Source organism: Nematolebias whitei, chromosome 10 (assembly GCF_014905685.2).
Source record: "Nematolebias whitei isolate Nwh7 chromosome 10, NemWhi1, whole genome shotgun sequence".
Lineage (NCBI taxonomy): Eukaryota > Metazoa > Chordata > Actinopteri > Cyprinodontiformes > Rivulidae > Nematolebias > Nematolebias whitei.
In genome coordinates this window covers 28,972,165-28,990,336 of record NC_056507.1, presented here as the reverse complement: position 1 = coordinate 28,990,336, position 18,172 = coordinate 28,972,165, and the positions used below count along the sequence as shown (strand labels likewise).

Genomic DNA, 18,172 nt, shown 5'->3' with positions numbered 1-18,172 from the left:
GTCATGATTTGTGAAAGTAGCAGAAACGCAGACTGGAACGTGGACCTCGAGTATAAAAATAATTTAGAAACACTATAGGCTGACGTGGCAGCAAAACCTAGTCACAGAGGAGACACACACATGGTGTGAATCATACATAATGCCACCCTGCAGGTGAATGAAGACAGGGAATAAAAATGTTGTGACTGAGGAGGTCAGTGGCTGCAGCTGAGACTAATGGGAATGGAGAACAGGTGAGTGGGAGGAGCCGGACTGAGGAGCAGAGGCTGACTGCGGAAAAGTACTGAGGGTGATGAAACACTGGAGAACAACTCAACTCAAGTAAAATGCAGAAAGTACGCATCATAAAAAAGTTTTGTAAGCTCAATCATCCAGGTAGATAAGAACAAAAATGTTTACATCATGTCATCTGGACCTGTTTCTTTAAGTGAAGAAACGTTTCATCCCTCATCCAGAGGACTTTGTTTGCCGGCCTGTCAACCTGATCTGTCCCATAGCTGTGTTTCAGGTCCAGATGACACGATTTAACCATTTTTGTTAAACATCACAAAGAATAGACGAGAGAACTGGAACCAAAAACACAACAAAGCTTCCAATAAACAAAATCTAAACTGTCAATGATCAACGTGGACTTTATTTTTAGTTCAGAAACGAGATGCATTAATAAATAAAACTAAAAAACAAAAACACAAGAATGATTCATCTTATCTAAAAATTGATTTCAAATAAGTGAACAAAAAGAAAGATATATACTTTTTACATGTTTTATGTATGAGATATCAGTAATGACAGGACACTGATTATAAAACCCACCAAAAACAAACAAACAAAAAAAAAACAAGAAGAGGAACAAAATGAAAAAAGGGTTACATTGAAAAAAATAAGGAAAATAGGAGCAAATGTACACAAATGACGAGTACAAATATGTTAATTAATAAAAAAGCTTTGATTTTTAAATGATGATTTTCCTGTAATGTTTTTAACTTGTGTTGGTGAACATTTAAAGTACATGACAACAATCTGTAACATGAAATAGTAATAATGAAAGTACTGAAACCAGTATCGACAGTAATAGCAGTAAAAAAATATAAGGCTAAAAACAGTGATTATTAATAGTGACAGTGAACATCATATTACTTATATTATTCAAATTGCTAAAGATAAAAACATAACTTGAGAATTCCTGAAAAAAAAAAAAAAAAAAAACTAAAATGAATAGAAAGACATTTATCCCTCACAGAGAAACTCCCATTGTTCCTTCAAAGTATCAAGATGAGACGGAGAAGTAAAACAATTCTTAAGTGAATGAAAAAATTTAATTACACCACACACACTTACTACAAGACTAAAGAATAGCAAAAATAAAACTGATAAAAATAACCATATCAACAAAAACTATGAACGTTGAAGCGGTTTGCTCTCAGAATGTAAACATGTGTCCAACTTTCACACATTAACTTATTATACTGTGCCTGTGAGATCAAATATTACACCCAGGTTTTACTTTTCAACAACCTTTAATTAACAAAAAAAACTTATTGGAAAAAAAATGGATACAACAGGAGCTGTTTTCATCAGGGTCTTCTCCTCATCACGACCTTTCCTCCATGGTCTGAGGTAAACAAACCACGAACTAACTTCGTGCATTGTCCTGGTAATTTTTCTTTAATAAGAAAATTGTTACTTATTGATCGGCACTTTGTAATGCCTTCCAGCAAAGCTCCAATCAACACAGCTGTCAAAACCATGAAACACATCCTGTTCCTTGGTGATTTGATGGGACACTGATTCCAATTACTGGCACATTTCCAACGTTAATTACCTTCAACATCACCACCTCACTCCAAAGAGTCCTGCACAGGACAGTGGTGCCCCACCAGAGGACGGGAGGGGGGTAAGAGCGGCGGGGTGAGCACAGAGATGTTGTGCTTTGCCTTTCTGGCGCTCATGTTGAATCTGTGCATCGCTGAGTCTGGCCATTAGGCAACATGATGGGCTTTTCTTTTCCAGACCATTTCATGTGGTCAAAATAGCACAAAAACACAATTTTTGGTTCAATAGCAGAGACTTCAACTGAATAATCACAAGGGTGAAACTGTAACTATTACAGAGGCACCTCTGGGATAACCATATATAACTGGGGTGTCAAAAACAGTGTTGGGTTTCTGGAGGGCAAAGTGTTTAAAGTGAACGCTGTTGGCTTTTGCTTCAACATCTGCTTTTAATTACTCAATTAGCACAATCATTTAGTCTCCTTGACATTCATCCAAATGGCAAATCATAGCCGGAAGTTGTTCTGTTGAAACAGAGCGTTAAGAGGAGTCATGAAAAATGCATGCTCGATAATGTATATGGATACTTAACTAATTGAACCAATTAAAGCGAGGAAACGGGGTTTGAGTGAGAACAGCGTTGACGTTGCCCTCTGGGAAGAAGCTGTGACACTTCTGATCTACAGCCTCCCTTCTCCCTGCTCGCAGACGCCGGCCTGGGGTCATATTTTAGCAGACAAAAGGTTTTTGACTCGAGTCAAACGGCAACAACGAGCCAACAAATTTAAAGACGTGCATATTGAAGAGTCTCAAACGTGAAAGAAAACTGAGATCTTCAAGAAAATACACTGAATTTTTTATTTTATTAGACGCTTTGAGCATCAATGTCAGGGTTTATTAAGCCATACACAAATTAACAACATTTTGCTATGAAATAAGAGTTGCAGACCACTATTTTGTGGTTCTTCGTTAAAATGAGGCCTCTCTGTAGTATTTATACGCGAGAACATACCAACGCATCAACCCCGGGGTCAAATGTAAATTTGCTCAATTTTAGATGAGCTAGCTTACTTATGCCCAAAGTTAAACCAATGCTATCCCCCTGAACTACACACACACACACAAAGAATGATTGTACCCCTGCGGTGGTGATTTCCTGCATGCTATGGATGCATAAATAAACATAGGCATAAATACACAGAGGACACTGACTGGGACTAGCCGGCCAAGTGGGGCAGCTGTTATTAAAAGGGCTATTTATCACTGTCACCCCTCTCAGGTTCCATCCTTCTCTGCCCTCCAGCGATGTCACTACAGGCTGCGCAGGAACAATGTGGCTCATCCAACCGAACCTACCCCCTCTATCAAAAACACACGCAGTAAAAATCTGCAGCTTCACCTGCTTATGTATATTGCATGCATACTCTGTATTTCCCTTCATATTTGATGACTTGGCTGGGGGAAGAAAAAAAAAACTCACAATACAAAGAACCTTGCTTGATTCGATTTCCGACACATACCTACAGCACAGCTACACAGCACACACCGTTAATTTTCTGCTCTGTTACTTTATTGATCTTGGCCACAATTATCCACTTTTCTGAAGCACTGCATTAAGTGAATTCCCCCTTTGTTGGACAATAAGTACAGAGGGCTGGCTAAGTCATGCTATTCCTCAGCCTAAGGGGACAGACTATTTCTGCAGCACCCTCATCCTCATTAGCAGGCCTTGATAAAAAAAAAAAAAAAAGGGAAAAGAAAAATGGAGAAATAAATAAATTAAATAAATAACACGCCTCAATTAGTTCACCACCTTGGATGCAGGAGGCTCAGCAAGAAGACTTTCAATGTTCAATCACAGCATCTCACTTCATATCCAAACAAACAGCCAAAGACCACATGCTCAAACCATCAAGCACGGCTACAAGGCCTTACTGCTCAGAGGGAGACGTTAATTAAAGCAAATCCCCAAATTTAAATCAGTCTGTTCAGGTAAAAGTATACACGGTGTTAGTCAATTACAAAACCACAGCAACACGCAAACAACTTTTTGTGGCGTGGTTAGCCAGGAAAGCACCTAAACCAGGGCTATTCAATTAAATTGATCATGGGGCCACAGCTACTGAAAGCCAAGAGCCCAGGGGCCAAACATCCAGCAGTTATTGTCATTAAATAAGTTTGTTTTATGGTTTAAAATCTAGTTTTATTAGAAAATGAACTCATTGGTGGGCCGAACTGAGTTCATCTGTGGGCCTGATTGGGCCCCCGGACTGCCAGTTGAAGACTTAAACCCTTACAGCACCTTTAAATGGATGTTCAGATTTTATAAGTGGAGTGGAACGGTTTTAAACATTTATTATCTTATAAAAGTTGCTTAGCTTTAAGAACAACCATCTGTAGGAATCGAGTTTAACTTTGATCAGACTGTTAGGCTAGTCCACGTGAGGCTACAGACAAAGTCAATTACTGTTTATTAAAACAACTGCAGTCACAAAACATCATGCACATTCTATTTTAGATGTTTTGTACTGAGATTTTACTTTCCACTGTCGCCTTTGTCCTTGCTCAGGATGGTAGACTGCAAAGAAGTGAAGATTCAACACGATCTGCTGGCTTCCTTCGACGGATAACGTTTACTAACTGGATTTAATAATGTATGTCAATGATTTGTTCAGCACCCTGAGACGACTTCTGCTGTGACTTGGCGCTACATAAATACACTGAATTGGATTCTCGGTTTTGAATCACACGCTTATTTTGGCAGAAATTTAAATATTTCAGCTGAAGTTCAAGTTCAAGTCAAGTTTATTGTCATTCGCCTCACATGTGGTGCATGAGGTGGAACAAAATTATGTACTCAGTGTCCCAGTTACACCCAAAAATAACAAAAAGTACAAAGTATAAACTAGAGATGCATGATATTGGATTTTTGGCAGATATCTGATATGCCAATATGTTAACTTATTTGGCCGATAACCAATACAAATATTGTATTCCTAGACCTACTTACAGAGACTGCAGAGCTTTCTCTGCTGTGGAATTAAAATACTACATTATTCTGCATGGACTATGTCAGTTTGGTCTGTTACCAAACGCAGATGTAAAAAAGGAGCTGAAAATGATGTAACACTTCAAGTTGATTATGTTTAATGTCAGATTTAAATGTTAAATTTTATGCCTTTTATATGGCAGCATGACGGCTCAGTGGTTAGCACTGTTGCCTCACAGCAAGAAGGTCCTGGGTTCAATCCCCGGTTGGACCTGGGGTCTTTCTGTGTGGAGTTTGCATGTTCTTCTCGTGCTTGAGTGGGTTTTCTCCGGGTACTCCGGTTTCCTCCCACAGAATAAAAACATGCATGTTAGGCTGCCTTCAGACCCCTCTTGCAAAAGAGATCTGTGATCTCAATAGGATTTACCTGGTTAAATAAAGGTTAATAAAATATATAAACAGCACCCTTTGTATCAATTAGTTATTTTGAAGAAATGGCCGATGTCCGATATTTAACTTTATCGCTAATATCAGCTGATACCAATAGATGCCAGTAATATCATGCATCCCTGATATAAACAGAAACAGTATATAAGCACTAAGCACTACTAATGTAAAACAATAGGGCAACCAACAGCAGCCCGAACATGAGTCTTCTGAAGTTGCCTAGGCTACACCAGAAGTGCTAAAGCTAGCTGCTACTGCTACCATTTGCACAGCAATTAATCATAGATGTATGTAAACATTAAAAAATGTGTTTGCAGGAACTGTTATGAAACTTTTGAGTTAGAAGTTGTTTAAAACAGAAGCAATCCTCTCGGCCTTGCTTGGATTAGCCGTTAGCTCGTCAATTTTGAAAAAAATACAATTTAAAAATAATTCCAAACTGAGTTTGTTCAAAGAACTAACTATCTACATGCGATAAGATATTATCATTCATAACCTTTTCACAGAAAACGATAACTATTGCTTCGTAACAAACTAAACTTGCAAAGAACACAGAAGCATCTGCCATTAAGTAACCAGCAACTTGTCTTTTTTTGTTTTTAATAACTCGTCTTACTCATAATTCGGCCTAAAAGTGAAAATTCCCATGACTTTATAAAGTACTGAGGTCATCAAATATCTACTGAAACGCTTCAAACTCAACACTGTTTTATTTACCATTAAACTGACAAAAAGAAGCATAAAACGTATTGCAATCTACGTAATTATTTCATTGTATTGAATGTTCTTACAATATTTTAATCTGATAATTAATTGTAAGGATTAAAAATAAAAATTCCCACTGTTCCCATTGAAACGTTCTGCTATTGTCCTCGACTACAGAGTTAATTTGTCTTCCTTTTTGTTCAAGCCAACTTTCTCGACACAAAACTCTTCCTTCTCCTCGCGCCAGCGATCCACACATTCCATCAACCTCTCACACGTAGCAATCCACTCACGATTAATGAAGTGCTTACTTAACCAATTTAAACCCTTAATTCCTATTAATTCAACATAATAGCCACCCTCTCTAGCAGAATTACAACACTCAAGCAGAAACCTCCAAATCTCTGAGGGCCAGAAAGAGTCAACCCAGCAAATTCCATATTCTTTGATAAATATGTAACAGTATGTATATCAGTGTGAAAATGCATAACCCTCGTGTAAGACCCCTATCAAGTCTGCTTTACACCTGTATTACATTTCTCCCTCAATCAGCAGCTTTTCTGAGACGCCGGCCTCCCGCGAGAAGCAGAAACCATTACAAGGCTCGGCAGCTCATTTGCAGAAAGATTGGAGATCACGCCGCATCAGAAAGCATGTGAAACATTTCTGAGAACAAAATTGATTTATTCCATTTCTGTGTTTGCATGCAGCATCAGTACGAGTGTATTTAATGTAAATCCCCAATCTGGAGCTGATTTGCTGTGTAAGTTGCTGCTTATTGTGCAAGGGAGAAACGAGGCGACCGCACGACACAAAAGATGGGCCGGCGGGCTGAAAATACTGCAGTGGCGATTTTAGACTCTTTGGGGGTGCTCAAGCACCCCTACATTTTAACTCAGCGCCCCTGAAAAATAAAAATAAATTGTGGAGGGGCAGTTCTGGGTTTGAATTTTGGGTTCTGTTTATCACATTTATGATCGTGCAACAAAATAAATTTAAAAAGGTAACAAATATACTTATTAGTGGATATATTAATAATTGTAATACTTGGTTTATTTACGTAATGACTTTAATTGCTGGATGTCCGGCCCCTGAGCTGAAACTGTGCCCCCCTGAGCAGTTTAGTTGAATATCCTGCTTTAGAGGGTGGAATAAAGTTTATTCAATTTCAAAAACCTAAACTGAGTCTGGAAAACTGTAGAAGATGATAAAGCCCTGCAGCCGACCTCATGATCAGCTGAATACTACAGTGATAAACAGGAAGTACCACATGTTCATCTGTACGAAGGTAACTGCAGGTAAATCCTCCATTTTCTGTCATTACTACATTGTATGATTAAAGGTTAATGCTTAAAACTAGTTTTACTTTGTTTTGTATGTAGATATGTGTTGTAACTTCTGGCTGTATACGTTTAGTTTTTGTTTGTTATGATCAGTTAAAACTAAACCGATTTTGTACAAAGAGTTTATAAAGTCGTGTAACGTTAAGTGGAGTGATACGACTGTAGCATCACATCTGTATTGCACGCTGCTAGCTTAGCGCCACTTCTTGTTGTGCCGAGCTTTCTAAAATAGATATTGAATTAAGTGTTTACTAATGTAGGTAAATGTATATATTTAACATCCTGTTAAAATACACCAGAATGCAGGAAATGGCATCTACTTTATTCTAAATTTTCTGGGGGACCCAGACTCCCCCTGTGTCAATAATTTGCACACGTCATGCTCAGTAATCGTGTTAAAATAAATAAAAATGGGAAAAAAAATGTTTAGTTTGATTTTTACACCAGCAACAAATGTTATTTAAAAAGCTACCTCATATGGCAACAAACAGCACAAAAACATTTGTTTCAAGGGAAGGCTTTGCTTATTTCAGCAAGGCAGTGTAAAAACAAAAACATTACAACAGCAACGCTCTAAAGTCCTGTCGGCGGTCCGGAGCGGTTCTGAAACATCCTGTGAACAAAAGTTTGAAATGTTTCCTTTGCAATGTTTTCAATTAAGCATAAGTGAAATGTGCAGTGGCCCCAAGGTGTAAATGAACATTTGAAAAAACAGAATTACATTTGAAAATAAATAACAAAAAGTAGAAAGGGTTTGCAAATCATTGTATTCTGTTTTATTTCACTTATTTAAAAAAATGCTTATTTGGAAATGGGTCATATATATCATAAAACTTTGTCTTCAGCTAAATTATTCAAACATTTACCAAATTATATCTATAAAACAAAACAAAACCATACAATGTTTCTTCTTTACTTTTCTGTGCCATGTTGTGAGTCACAAAGATTTTATGTCATTCTTCTGCGAGACAAATAAATAAATATTTCTGAATGTTTTAATTTTGACTTGGGGGAAAAAACAGATCAAGCAGAGCCCGTGGTTAGAGGAGCCTGACTGCAGGCTGGTGGGGGGTAAAAGACAGCCTTCGGGGGTGTGGAGGGGCTCTGTCTTTTAATGAGCTGAAACTTTAAATACTGCATAATATATAATAAAAATAGATGGTACATTCCATTGTCAGGAAGAAAAAAATAAACTATTAAAATCCATTTCTTCACTAATGTCAACAGAGTGAGCATTAAGTATGAATGAACGTGATCAAACGGCACCGCTAAGACGACAAAAACTATTTCAAAATCGACTTGAGCTGAAAGAATTAGATTAATAAAACACTTGGTCATGAAAATAGAGGAAAACGTGCACACTGACTTAACACGGTACAAACAAAAATTATTTAAACTAAAGAAATTAACATCAAAAGCACAACATAACTTGTAAAATCAGTTCTTAAAAGATTAATCTCTCACAAATTCTTAGGAGCAGCGTCCAAGAAAAGCTATAGGACTGATATTTCAATAGACCGACCCCCCCCACACACACACACACACACACACACACACAAGTATGTCCTTCTATCTTTACGGGGACTTTGCAATGCCTTCCATTCAACAATTTTCAGTCAGGTCATCTGGACAGGTTTTTTTTTTTTGTGCTGAAACGTTTCACCTTCCATCCAGAAGACTTCATCAGTCAAGAAAACACACAACACAAAACTGCTTCTTCCTCCGAACAGCTTACTCCAAGTTGGAACAAACCAAAACTGTCCAGATGAACCGACTGAAAATTGTTGGATTGTATACCTGGATTATTGAGCATGAACTTTGTTGCCTTCCATTCATTTCTATAACCTAACACTGACCCTAACTCTAAACCTTACCATTACCAGTACATACCAAATTTTTCGCCCTATAAGTCACAGTTTTTTGCATAATTTGCCTGCTCTGCGATTATACACCAAAGCGACATATTTATGGATATTTCCTCATATTTATAAACCAATTTTTGGTTGAGATGTGACCGTTTTCATTCATTCTGACTGAAAATATTGAACACTACCATTTTCAGCTGCTAGATCGCACTCGAGCAGTATGGCATGCCGTTGTGTCATGTAATAATTAAAAGTGGCTATTAATGACACAATTGGCTTGCCACAGCTGTCACCTTCGTCCAGCTCGCCAGGAGCAACCATCAAATCAGCTTCATTTTGCTGCACCGTCCCAGTGAAATGCAGCTAATTTGAGCATTGAAGTGCATTTATTAAGTAAAAGTTCAACTGAGACACACTTTTACTATAATGTCGAGCAAACAAATAATTGTTTTAGGTGTTTATCTTGTTAAATTCCAAAGAAATGCACAGCGAGTCCTCCCTCTGCGCGTTCCCATTTCTGCGTATCGCGTTTTGACCGTCAAAGTGCATTTATTAAGCAAACGTTAAACTGAGACACAACTTTACTATTATTTCGAGCGAACAAATAATTCTTTTTAAGTGTTAATCTTGTTAAATTCTTGTTAAAGTCCTCCCGTGCACACTCCCACGGCCGCCATTTGGCAGCCAATCGATTTTTGGTGCAACACCAGCCCACATTTCCGGTTGTCAGCGGTGACGTGTAATAGATGCGACGTATTTATGGATTTCTTCACTTTTTTTTTAGACATATTGGGACTGATGCGACTTATAGGGTGGTGTGATGTGTACGGCAGAAAATATGGTACCTAACCCTAATAACCCACCAACGGGACTTCTTCTTATGGGCCTGGGCCCCATAAGGAGCAGTTGGTCCTCACAATGTAGTATAAGTTGGAAAAATGGGCCTTACAAGGTAACATAAACAAAGACCCCCCCCCCCCCCACACACACACACACACACACACACACACACACAAACGCACAAGCAAAGAGCATTGTAAAAAAAAGAATTATGGTGCCCTTTGTCATCCCTGGGGTGAAAAATACACCATAATAGATTTTTAATGGTTATTCACTTGACATAAGAAAAAGAAAAAGGCAGGATTTCCAAATACAGGGCAAGAGGGCAACAAATACTGACTACTGATTTGTTCCCTTTCTTATTTAACCAAAAGTTTAAAAAATAACTTCCATAAGACTCCCCTTTAAAAATAGATCAAACATCCAGTTATTCTAGAAGAGAACTAATGAGCTTCATGTTTCACGATATAATAGTGATGATTTAAAAAGCCGTCTCGCAGTAAGTATTGCGACAGCGCCGTCTGACACTTCAGCATCAACCTGTAATTCCAGCGTGATCCTTAATGTGAGCTGAGTGATGGCTCAGGTGTCCCCGCTGCTCGCCGAGCCCACGCTGGTGGCCGATCCGCAGCCTTTATGATGATAACCTCAGCCAGCATTAGCTGCAGGGGTTGTTCTCACAATAATTGTGTCTGCCAAGCCATATATTCACATATCTGTATGACAGAGGAAACGCTGCGCTGACTTTCCTGCTAAATAATTGATTCACGGAGAGGCTCCAGCAACTATTTCAAGAGGATTAATACGGTTTGTTCTATTAGTTCTTCGTAGACATAAAGAAAGAAAAAACTGAATTAGCTAATTAGAAAATAATTACAAGTCTGCAAGTTGATGAGCAATTTCACTGCTGAACATTAACAATTTACATTAACACCACACTCCATCTGAGCACTCGTTTTGCTTTACTTACCTAAACTCTAAGCAGTGCAAGTATTTAAAGATTTCACCTTGACAAAACTTATTACCAGCTCCGGCTTGCAATTAAACGTGCCAAACTGGCATTAATTGTTTGCTCATTACCACTTTAGTTGTGCGCTGGTGTAATTTAGACACTTCAATATGGGACGAGGCTATTAAAAAGCATCAATCTTGCCTTAAAACGCAGGCGCGTTTTCTTAATTTACAGAAGTCCATTTGCAGTCCAGATAACTTACACCTGCAACGGTGGTGACTAAGGCTCAATATGTAATGCAAAGCCTCTGTCCCGGCTCAAGGGGTGGCCCCCCCCTGCAGTTTAGAGTGACTCAAAGGTGAAGCCCTGAAAGCAAATACAATGCACTCACATGCTCCGCAGTTTAGATTTCACGTCATCCTGTAATAGCTGCATACAAAGCTGCAGTCATCTGTAACCCAAACGCTTTCGTGTCGGGCGGTGAGGTGGTATCAATGCAGCTCCCGGGTCAAAGGGTCAATGAGTAATTAAGACATGGTTGCATGAGCATTCCCCATGCACACTTTCAGCCCTGATGAGAGGCGGCAAACGAAAGCAAGGCTTTGTTTTATGCGTGCAGCCCGATACGAAAAGATCAGATTTCTGTAAGTGTGTCTAAATGTTCCTTGTTCAAGGCAATTAGTTTGATTAGAGTGATAGTCTGGTGTCGTCACGCTGTTCCCGAGGATTTTGCGCGTCCATTTTTCATGAAGTTCAGACGATTTGCATACAACCAGGAGTAAGAACGTGCTTTTTGTGGCGTAGCTGAAGTGCTGCATCAGTACATTCACTTACTTTACTAAACATGGAGTTCAGTAATTATCACCCGCTGTTAAAGGCGTAGAGCGATAATGTTTTTGCTCGTGTCTGAGTTCATTTGTCTGTACCGTTAGCAAAGCAGCTCATGAATCACTAAATACATTTTAATGCTACTCTGAGAGAGGAATCAATGGATGTACTTCTAGAAATGATTAAATTTTGCATCCAATCCACAACTAACCCACTTTAGCTTTCACAAAAATGGCTGTAACAGTCAGTTAGAGATAACTATCTCTATCTATCAGTCAGTTTGGAGATACTCAGCTAAAACTGGGCGTGTTAGTATGTGACGGTCATTCACAACATGAACACAAGAGCTAACACGCAATATATCACAACGTTGCATGAGATTGCATTGATAGTGTGAATGTTTATGAAGCATTCACTCTATTGTGATCCATTTTTCTTCCGTACAGTTTTCAGCATCTTTCTCGTTCAACAATTTTTGTGCGATTTCAGCAAATCAAGTATCAAAACGTTCAGCTCTTTCTGGACAATCCTGCTATGACTTTTGGTATTGGAGAAACTTTAGCTTTTTGAAATATTTAGCCTTTTCTGCCATTTTTTTCTCATAGAAAATGAACTGAGCTCATTCAGCTTCTTTCAGCTTCCTTCTGCAAATTTGAACATTTCCAGCTATTTTCGGTTTATTTCAGCTGTTTTGTGCTCCGTTCAGATTCTTTCTGCTAACCACAACATTTTTGTGCTTCTTCTAACTTCTTTCTGCTTGTTATGCTCCTTTCAGCTTATTTCTGCAAGTTACAGCTATTCCCACTACTATTTAGCTGTTTTATAGCTAATTTAAACTTTTAGCACTAAATTAAACATCTTCAGCCTAATTCAGCAAAATGTGGTCTCTAATTTCAACTTCTTTTTGCTTTTTAACTACTTTTCAGCTGTTTTTCACTAATTTCAGTTTTGTTTTGTAGACAATTTCCTTTTTTTTGTGCTCATTTCTGCTTCTTTAAGCCTAATTAGGCAAACATGTTATTTCTGCCTTTTTATGCTAATTTAATCTTGTTCTACATTTTCAGCTACTTTTTTAGCATTTTTCAGCTAATTTCAGACATTTTCTGATAAATTCAAAATTTTTGTGATCATTTCTGCTACTTTCAGGCTTATTAACTTCTTTGTGCTAATTTCAGCTTGTTATACTCGTTTCGGCTTTTGTTCTGCTAGTTCCTGCTCTTTCAGCTACTATATAGCTGTTTTATGCTCATTTTTGCCTTTTCAGCTAATTAGACCTTTAACTCATTTCAGCTATTTTCACTTCATTCTGGTAGTTCAAGCTTCTTTCTGCCTTTTTAGCTACTTTTCAGCTATTTTTGCTCATTTTACCTTTTGTGCAAATTTCCTAATTTTTGTGCTCATTTCTGCTTATTTAAACCTAATTCAGTAAATATGTGTTCTTTCTGCTTTCTTCTGTTCAATGAGGCTAGTTCTTCATTTCAGCTACATTTCAGCATGTTTTTTAGCTAATTGCAGCTGTTTTTCCAGCAAGCTCTTCTACAATAAGCATTCACACTGCATTTTTGTAGGAAATGTAAATTCTCTTGTCATTTTTAAGATTTAACTAATATAACTACAACTCATCATTTCTTAATACAAGATGATCTTAGTCTAAAACACTGGCATGAAAATCAGCGGGTGATAAGCATTCCTTCATGAAATGCTGGCCCATTAATTAAACTTAAAAGTTAAAATAAAATGTTTGCTCCTATTTTTAAGAAAGATGGCTATGGAATATGGCAGTTGTTTAAACGTTATGGTAAATATTTACACACTCATGATTACATTTTATAAAACAGGACACTCCCAACAAGCATGTAGGCTTGAGGGATACCGCAGCCTTCATGCGCACCAAAAGGTCAAGAGGTGAATTGATTTCCATGTACAACAAGAAATTATTCGTTCATTTTCATTGGGTTAAAAATGAAGAGGCCAAGGCCTGAAAATTGAGGTCGCTGATAAATGCTACAAGCAGGAGATTCTGAGGGGAGAAATCAATATGGCAGTTTGTCAACCTGCCTTTCAGAGGGAGCCGAACGCCGAGGCAGAGCTCAGCCTGCCCCGTCAGCAGAGCACATTACCAGAAATCAAAGAGCAGAGACGGCCTGGAGGAAGGGATGTACACGTCTCCCTGCAAAAGCCACATTTTGGTAATTAAAACCTGTTTTATCAGGCCTGTCCTGACACTGATTTTTCTCTAACACTATTGACTATGTGCTGCACGTAGGATGACCCATAATTTAACTTTAAATAAACAAGCTGCTGTTATTTAGACTTGTTTTTGTCAAACAAATCGGTCTCAAACTACCGTAAAGGCCATAGCAATCCTTAAAGGAATGCATATCGTGTCCATGTCAGAGTTGTAGACTAAGATCATGTTCAGATGAAAAGGAATGGAGTTACAGTCATCTGTCAAACCTTGTAGATGTTACACATCATCTCATGCGATACCTCGAGATGTCACGCTCAGACTGTTGTGAATGACTCTCAGCTACTACCACATCAACCTATAGTTCAAAACCTGTAACTCTGACCGTGTTATAGCAGTTCTTGTCTGTGTTGTAGATAAGTGCAGATGTTTTATCTGAAAGTGTCCTGTGGTAGGATGGTGGGGGGGTCTCCTCCAAGAAGAGACATAAACAGGCTGAAGATCATCAGGAGACCTGGCTTAACTGTGAGAGAGGAGCTGGACCCTGTGGAGGCTGCAGTGGAGCAGAGGACACTCTCAACTCATCTTTAACAACACTGTGCATCATCACAAGGCAGAGGAGTACATTCTGTGGTAGACTGATTTCACAGCAACGATCCAACACTAAACAAAAGTACCACATACGACACATTATACACCTGTCAACAAACTATTATTCAACAATACAGCAATTGGTAGCAAAGACCTGGACAAGCAAAGACCTTGTACAAAATGTGACCTTGATTTATGACCTTTAAAGATGCAAATGTGCATTAAAGTATCTTGAGTGGATCAGAAGTTATGGGTGGAACAAGAGAAAGTTTCTGGACGTACGAATGGACAGACATATGGAGGAGGAGGAGGAAGGTGATGTTGGCTGGGACAGGAAACATCTGCACTGGCACATTTGTCTTGTACTATTTGAACTGGCTTTCTGGGGCTGCGGTAGCTTGGTGGTCAGTGCTGCGGTCTTGCAATCCTGAGGTTGCTGGTTTGAGCCCAGGCTGCCTTAGGAAGGGCATCTGGCGTAAAACAAATGGCCAAATTTTTCATGTGTTTGCTTGCTGTGGTGACCCCTGAAGAAGGGAGCAGCTGAAAGAAACTGACTTGTGATCTTCATTATATTTATTCTGCCTTTTAATCTTTACAACCTTTATGGTTAGCTGCTATTGTATGTTTTTTTTTAATGTAGTTTTGGTCTTTGGTGTTTCAGTCCATTCCGTTTTACTGTAGAAGCAGTGGATTTTATTAATTTTCATTTGAATCTTTCAGATCTTATCCAAGTACAAGCTGTTAGCGCTCAGAACGACTCAGCTACAAACACACTACATTTGTATGTGAAATTGGCAGTTATGTCCATTTTTGTGTTTTCAATTTAAGATGGGTAACTAAAGCCCCCAGTATACTCCCATGTACGCGTGTACTGTACGCAGAGGGTTCAGACTTCATACTCCAGCGTCCACCCTGAGCGGCTGCAGAGCAGCTTCACAGACAAGGGGCGTTTACCTTTGGGACAAATTGAGGTCGCCGATTGGTCATTTGCTGACACGCCTATTGGATTGATTGACAGGTTGGAAAAAAATATAAAACGAGCACTGGCAGCCTCAGCAGTGTTCTGTGTTTATATGTTGTTAATAAAAAGATCTAAAAAATGTTTTAAAACAGGGAGCGCTGGTCCTGCAGCCCACACATCAGACCAGCCCACCAGGAAATCTCCTGACCCTCCTGCAGCCACGATGGACCTGAGTTTAATTTGCTCGTGACAAATTCCTTCATTTCTCACCATTTCAGTCATGGCATCAACAGATGAGGAAGAGATCACCTCTTGGAAAAAAAACAAAAGAAAAGGCCAGATCAGGGATGAAGAAGGGGAATTTAATACATTGGTGTCGTATACAAAACAGTCCGTCGCCGGGAGGTTTATTGTGCGACACCGCGTACATGTACGTGGTCGTAAAAATAGAGCTTTGCATGGACATGCCCTGGGGGGTTCGTTCGTACCTCTGCGTATGGATGTACGCGGTAGTATACTGGGGGCTTAACTCACATGAAGACTTGTCAGTTGTTTTTACACCAGGTACCCTTCCTGACACAACCACAGACCACTGAGCTACCACAGCCCTCTGTGTGGAGCAGAGCTGCTATCTAGGGTGCCTGGGGGGCAGATGGTGGGGGTCAAGGGCCTTGCTCAAGGGCACAGAGTGGGGAAAATGAGGGTGGAGGCAGGTGCAGGTGCTTCACCTTACCCACCCACATTTTTGACATTGTCGGTCCAGGAGTCAAACCGGCGACCACAGGCTCTCTCTCTCTAGTCTCTGCGCTGCCACTTTCCCCCTTATAATAAATGGAACCACTATAATATATAATAATAATAATTATTATTATTATTAAAATGATGATCACAGCAAAGCCAGTGCAAAAAAAGTAAGTTTCTTTTGGCTGATGATAATAATATTACTATTAATAACATGAATATTAATAACAACATTATTATTGTTATTATTATTATTATCCCAGGGAAGACCCAGGACACACTGGAGAGACTAGGACTGGGAACGCCTTGGAGTCCTCCCAGAAGAGGTGGACAGAGATGTCTGGGCCTCTGCTCAAGCTGCTGTCCCTGCGACCCGACTTCGAAACAAGCGGAAGATGATGGATGGCTGATTATTATTCATGGTTTGACCAAGGCACTGACAGGAACAATTTCTCTCTGATGTACATTTTTAAAGAGATGATTCTTAGAAACAGGTGTAAACCCTTCCTCTCCCTTAAACACCAATGTCGTAAAATTAATCTGTATAACAGTAAGCATTGTAAAAATTAACTTTCCAAATGTGAGAACAACTTAGCTTTACACACAAACTGCTGCAAACATTAATGACTTGCACAACTGACTGATTAGTTCAACTTCAAATATTTAATAACTTATCACAGTATGGGCACCAGAGACCCTCGCGACATAAAAAGGGAGAAGCGGGTAAAAAAAAATAATCGATGGATGGAACTTATCACAAATTATATTGTGCAGATGGACAAGACCATAACTGACAAATGATGGCACAAATGTAATGTAAATACAGCACAAAATATTGTCTTTGTAGCACATTTAGTCCACTTTTTTTAGTATTGTGCACCTTCTTCTTCCTTGTAGGCAAAATAGACGGTGACAGGTCCAAGACTTGTGTGAACTGTTTCTGCAGCTCCTATCACCATCCAGCAACCGATCCCATAAGCCAAACATGGGACACCTGCAACAACAGCGCACACTGGGATTATTTACTCTCCTCTGTGACAAAATCTGTAATACAACGACAATAAGAACCACTGACCCAGATTAATCACTTTCAGCATGTTGAAAAACTTGTTTTCAAAGTCCAGGTTCTGCGCATGCGCTTTGGTGCAGTGGTACTTCACGAAGGGGAAGCAGCCCGTTCTCAGGATGTGGTAGTTGGTGCCCTGAACGCTCCAGTTAAAGTTTGATAACCCGAACTGGTCGTTGTGGACGGAGCTGTAGCGGACACAGAATGAAGTCCAGGGTGGGAGTTTGCGCTGCAGCAGGTGGCAGGTCAACACCTCCGAGGCTGCTGGCCGCCGAGCCGAGCGGCCGAAGGTGCTCGGAAACAGAGCGACCTTTAAAAACACACCGTGCACCTTCCGCAAAAACTCCTTCATGATTTCTGGAATAATCATCTGAAGTGCACGCAGAACACTCGGGATGAACGCTAACCAGCTGATGTGACTCGTAAACAACAGAGTACTTCAACAAGACTCGATTAACCAAGAAGAAAAGTCCAGGTCCGACAAGAGAACTTACGAATCCTGTTGTCGCTCATGTCCCGCAGCTTCATGTCCGAACGCACACCCGCGATAAACTCTCTTAATTTATCTACAGCCAGCACAAACATATACAAATTAACCAATACATCTATTTTCATAATGTTTCCTAACAGACATTAGAGTTAATACAACAATTTTGTTCAAGCTAACGTGGTACACCATTTAAATATGTCCGGTCAGAAACGCAGAACAGAACATTTGTTCTGCCAATAGATTCGTAGGAGTTTTTTTTAAAGATTTTGTCACTTTATTATTTTTATTAATTAAAAAAATAATAATACACGATGCTGTTTGTGAGACTTTTCAGACCAGGACTTCTTCAGTTACCCTACATGCTGCAAAAATAATAAATAAATAAACAAAAAAT

The 18,172-nt window shown here is 39.2% G+C and overlaps 1 protein-coding gene across 1 annotated transcript; it reads right to left on the bottom strand.

Moving 5' to 3' along the window:
- Window positions 1-17,088: 17,088 nt before the first annotated feature.
- Window positions 17,089-17,640, bottom strand: c10h15orf61 (chromosome 10 C15orf61 homolog). Its single transcript, XM_037682942.1, has 2 exons — window positions 17,298-17,640; window positions 17,089-17,216 (listed from the first exon to the last, which is right to left on the bottom strand). Exons 1-2 carry the CDS (start codon window positions 17,638-17,640, stop codon window positions 17,089-17,091), a joined length of 471 nt encoding a protein of 156 aa, XP_037538870.1.
- Window positions 17,641-18,172: the final 532 nt, after the last annotated feature.

Bases quoted from the DNA above. Each gene is read 5' to 3' on its own strand.
- c10h15orf61 (XM_037682942.1), bottom strand. From the start codon at position 17,640: ATGAAGGAGTTTTTGCGGAAGGTGCACGGTGTGTTTTTAAAGGTCGCT. The intron at 17,217-17,297 runs GTCAGTGGTTCT...CTGTTGTTGCAG, and splicing joins GCTGAAAGTGATTAATCTGG to GTGTCCCATGTTTGGCTTAT.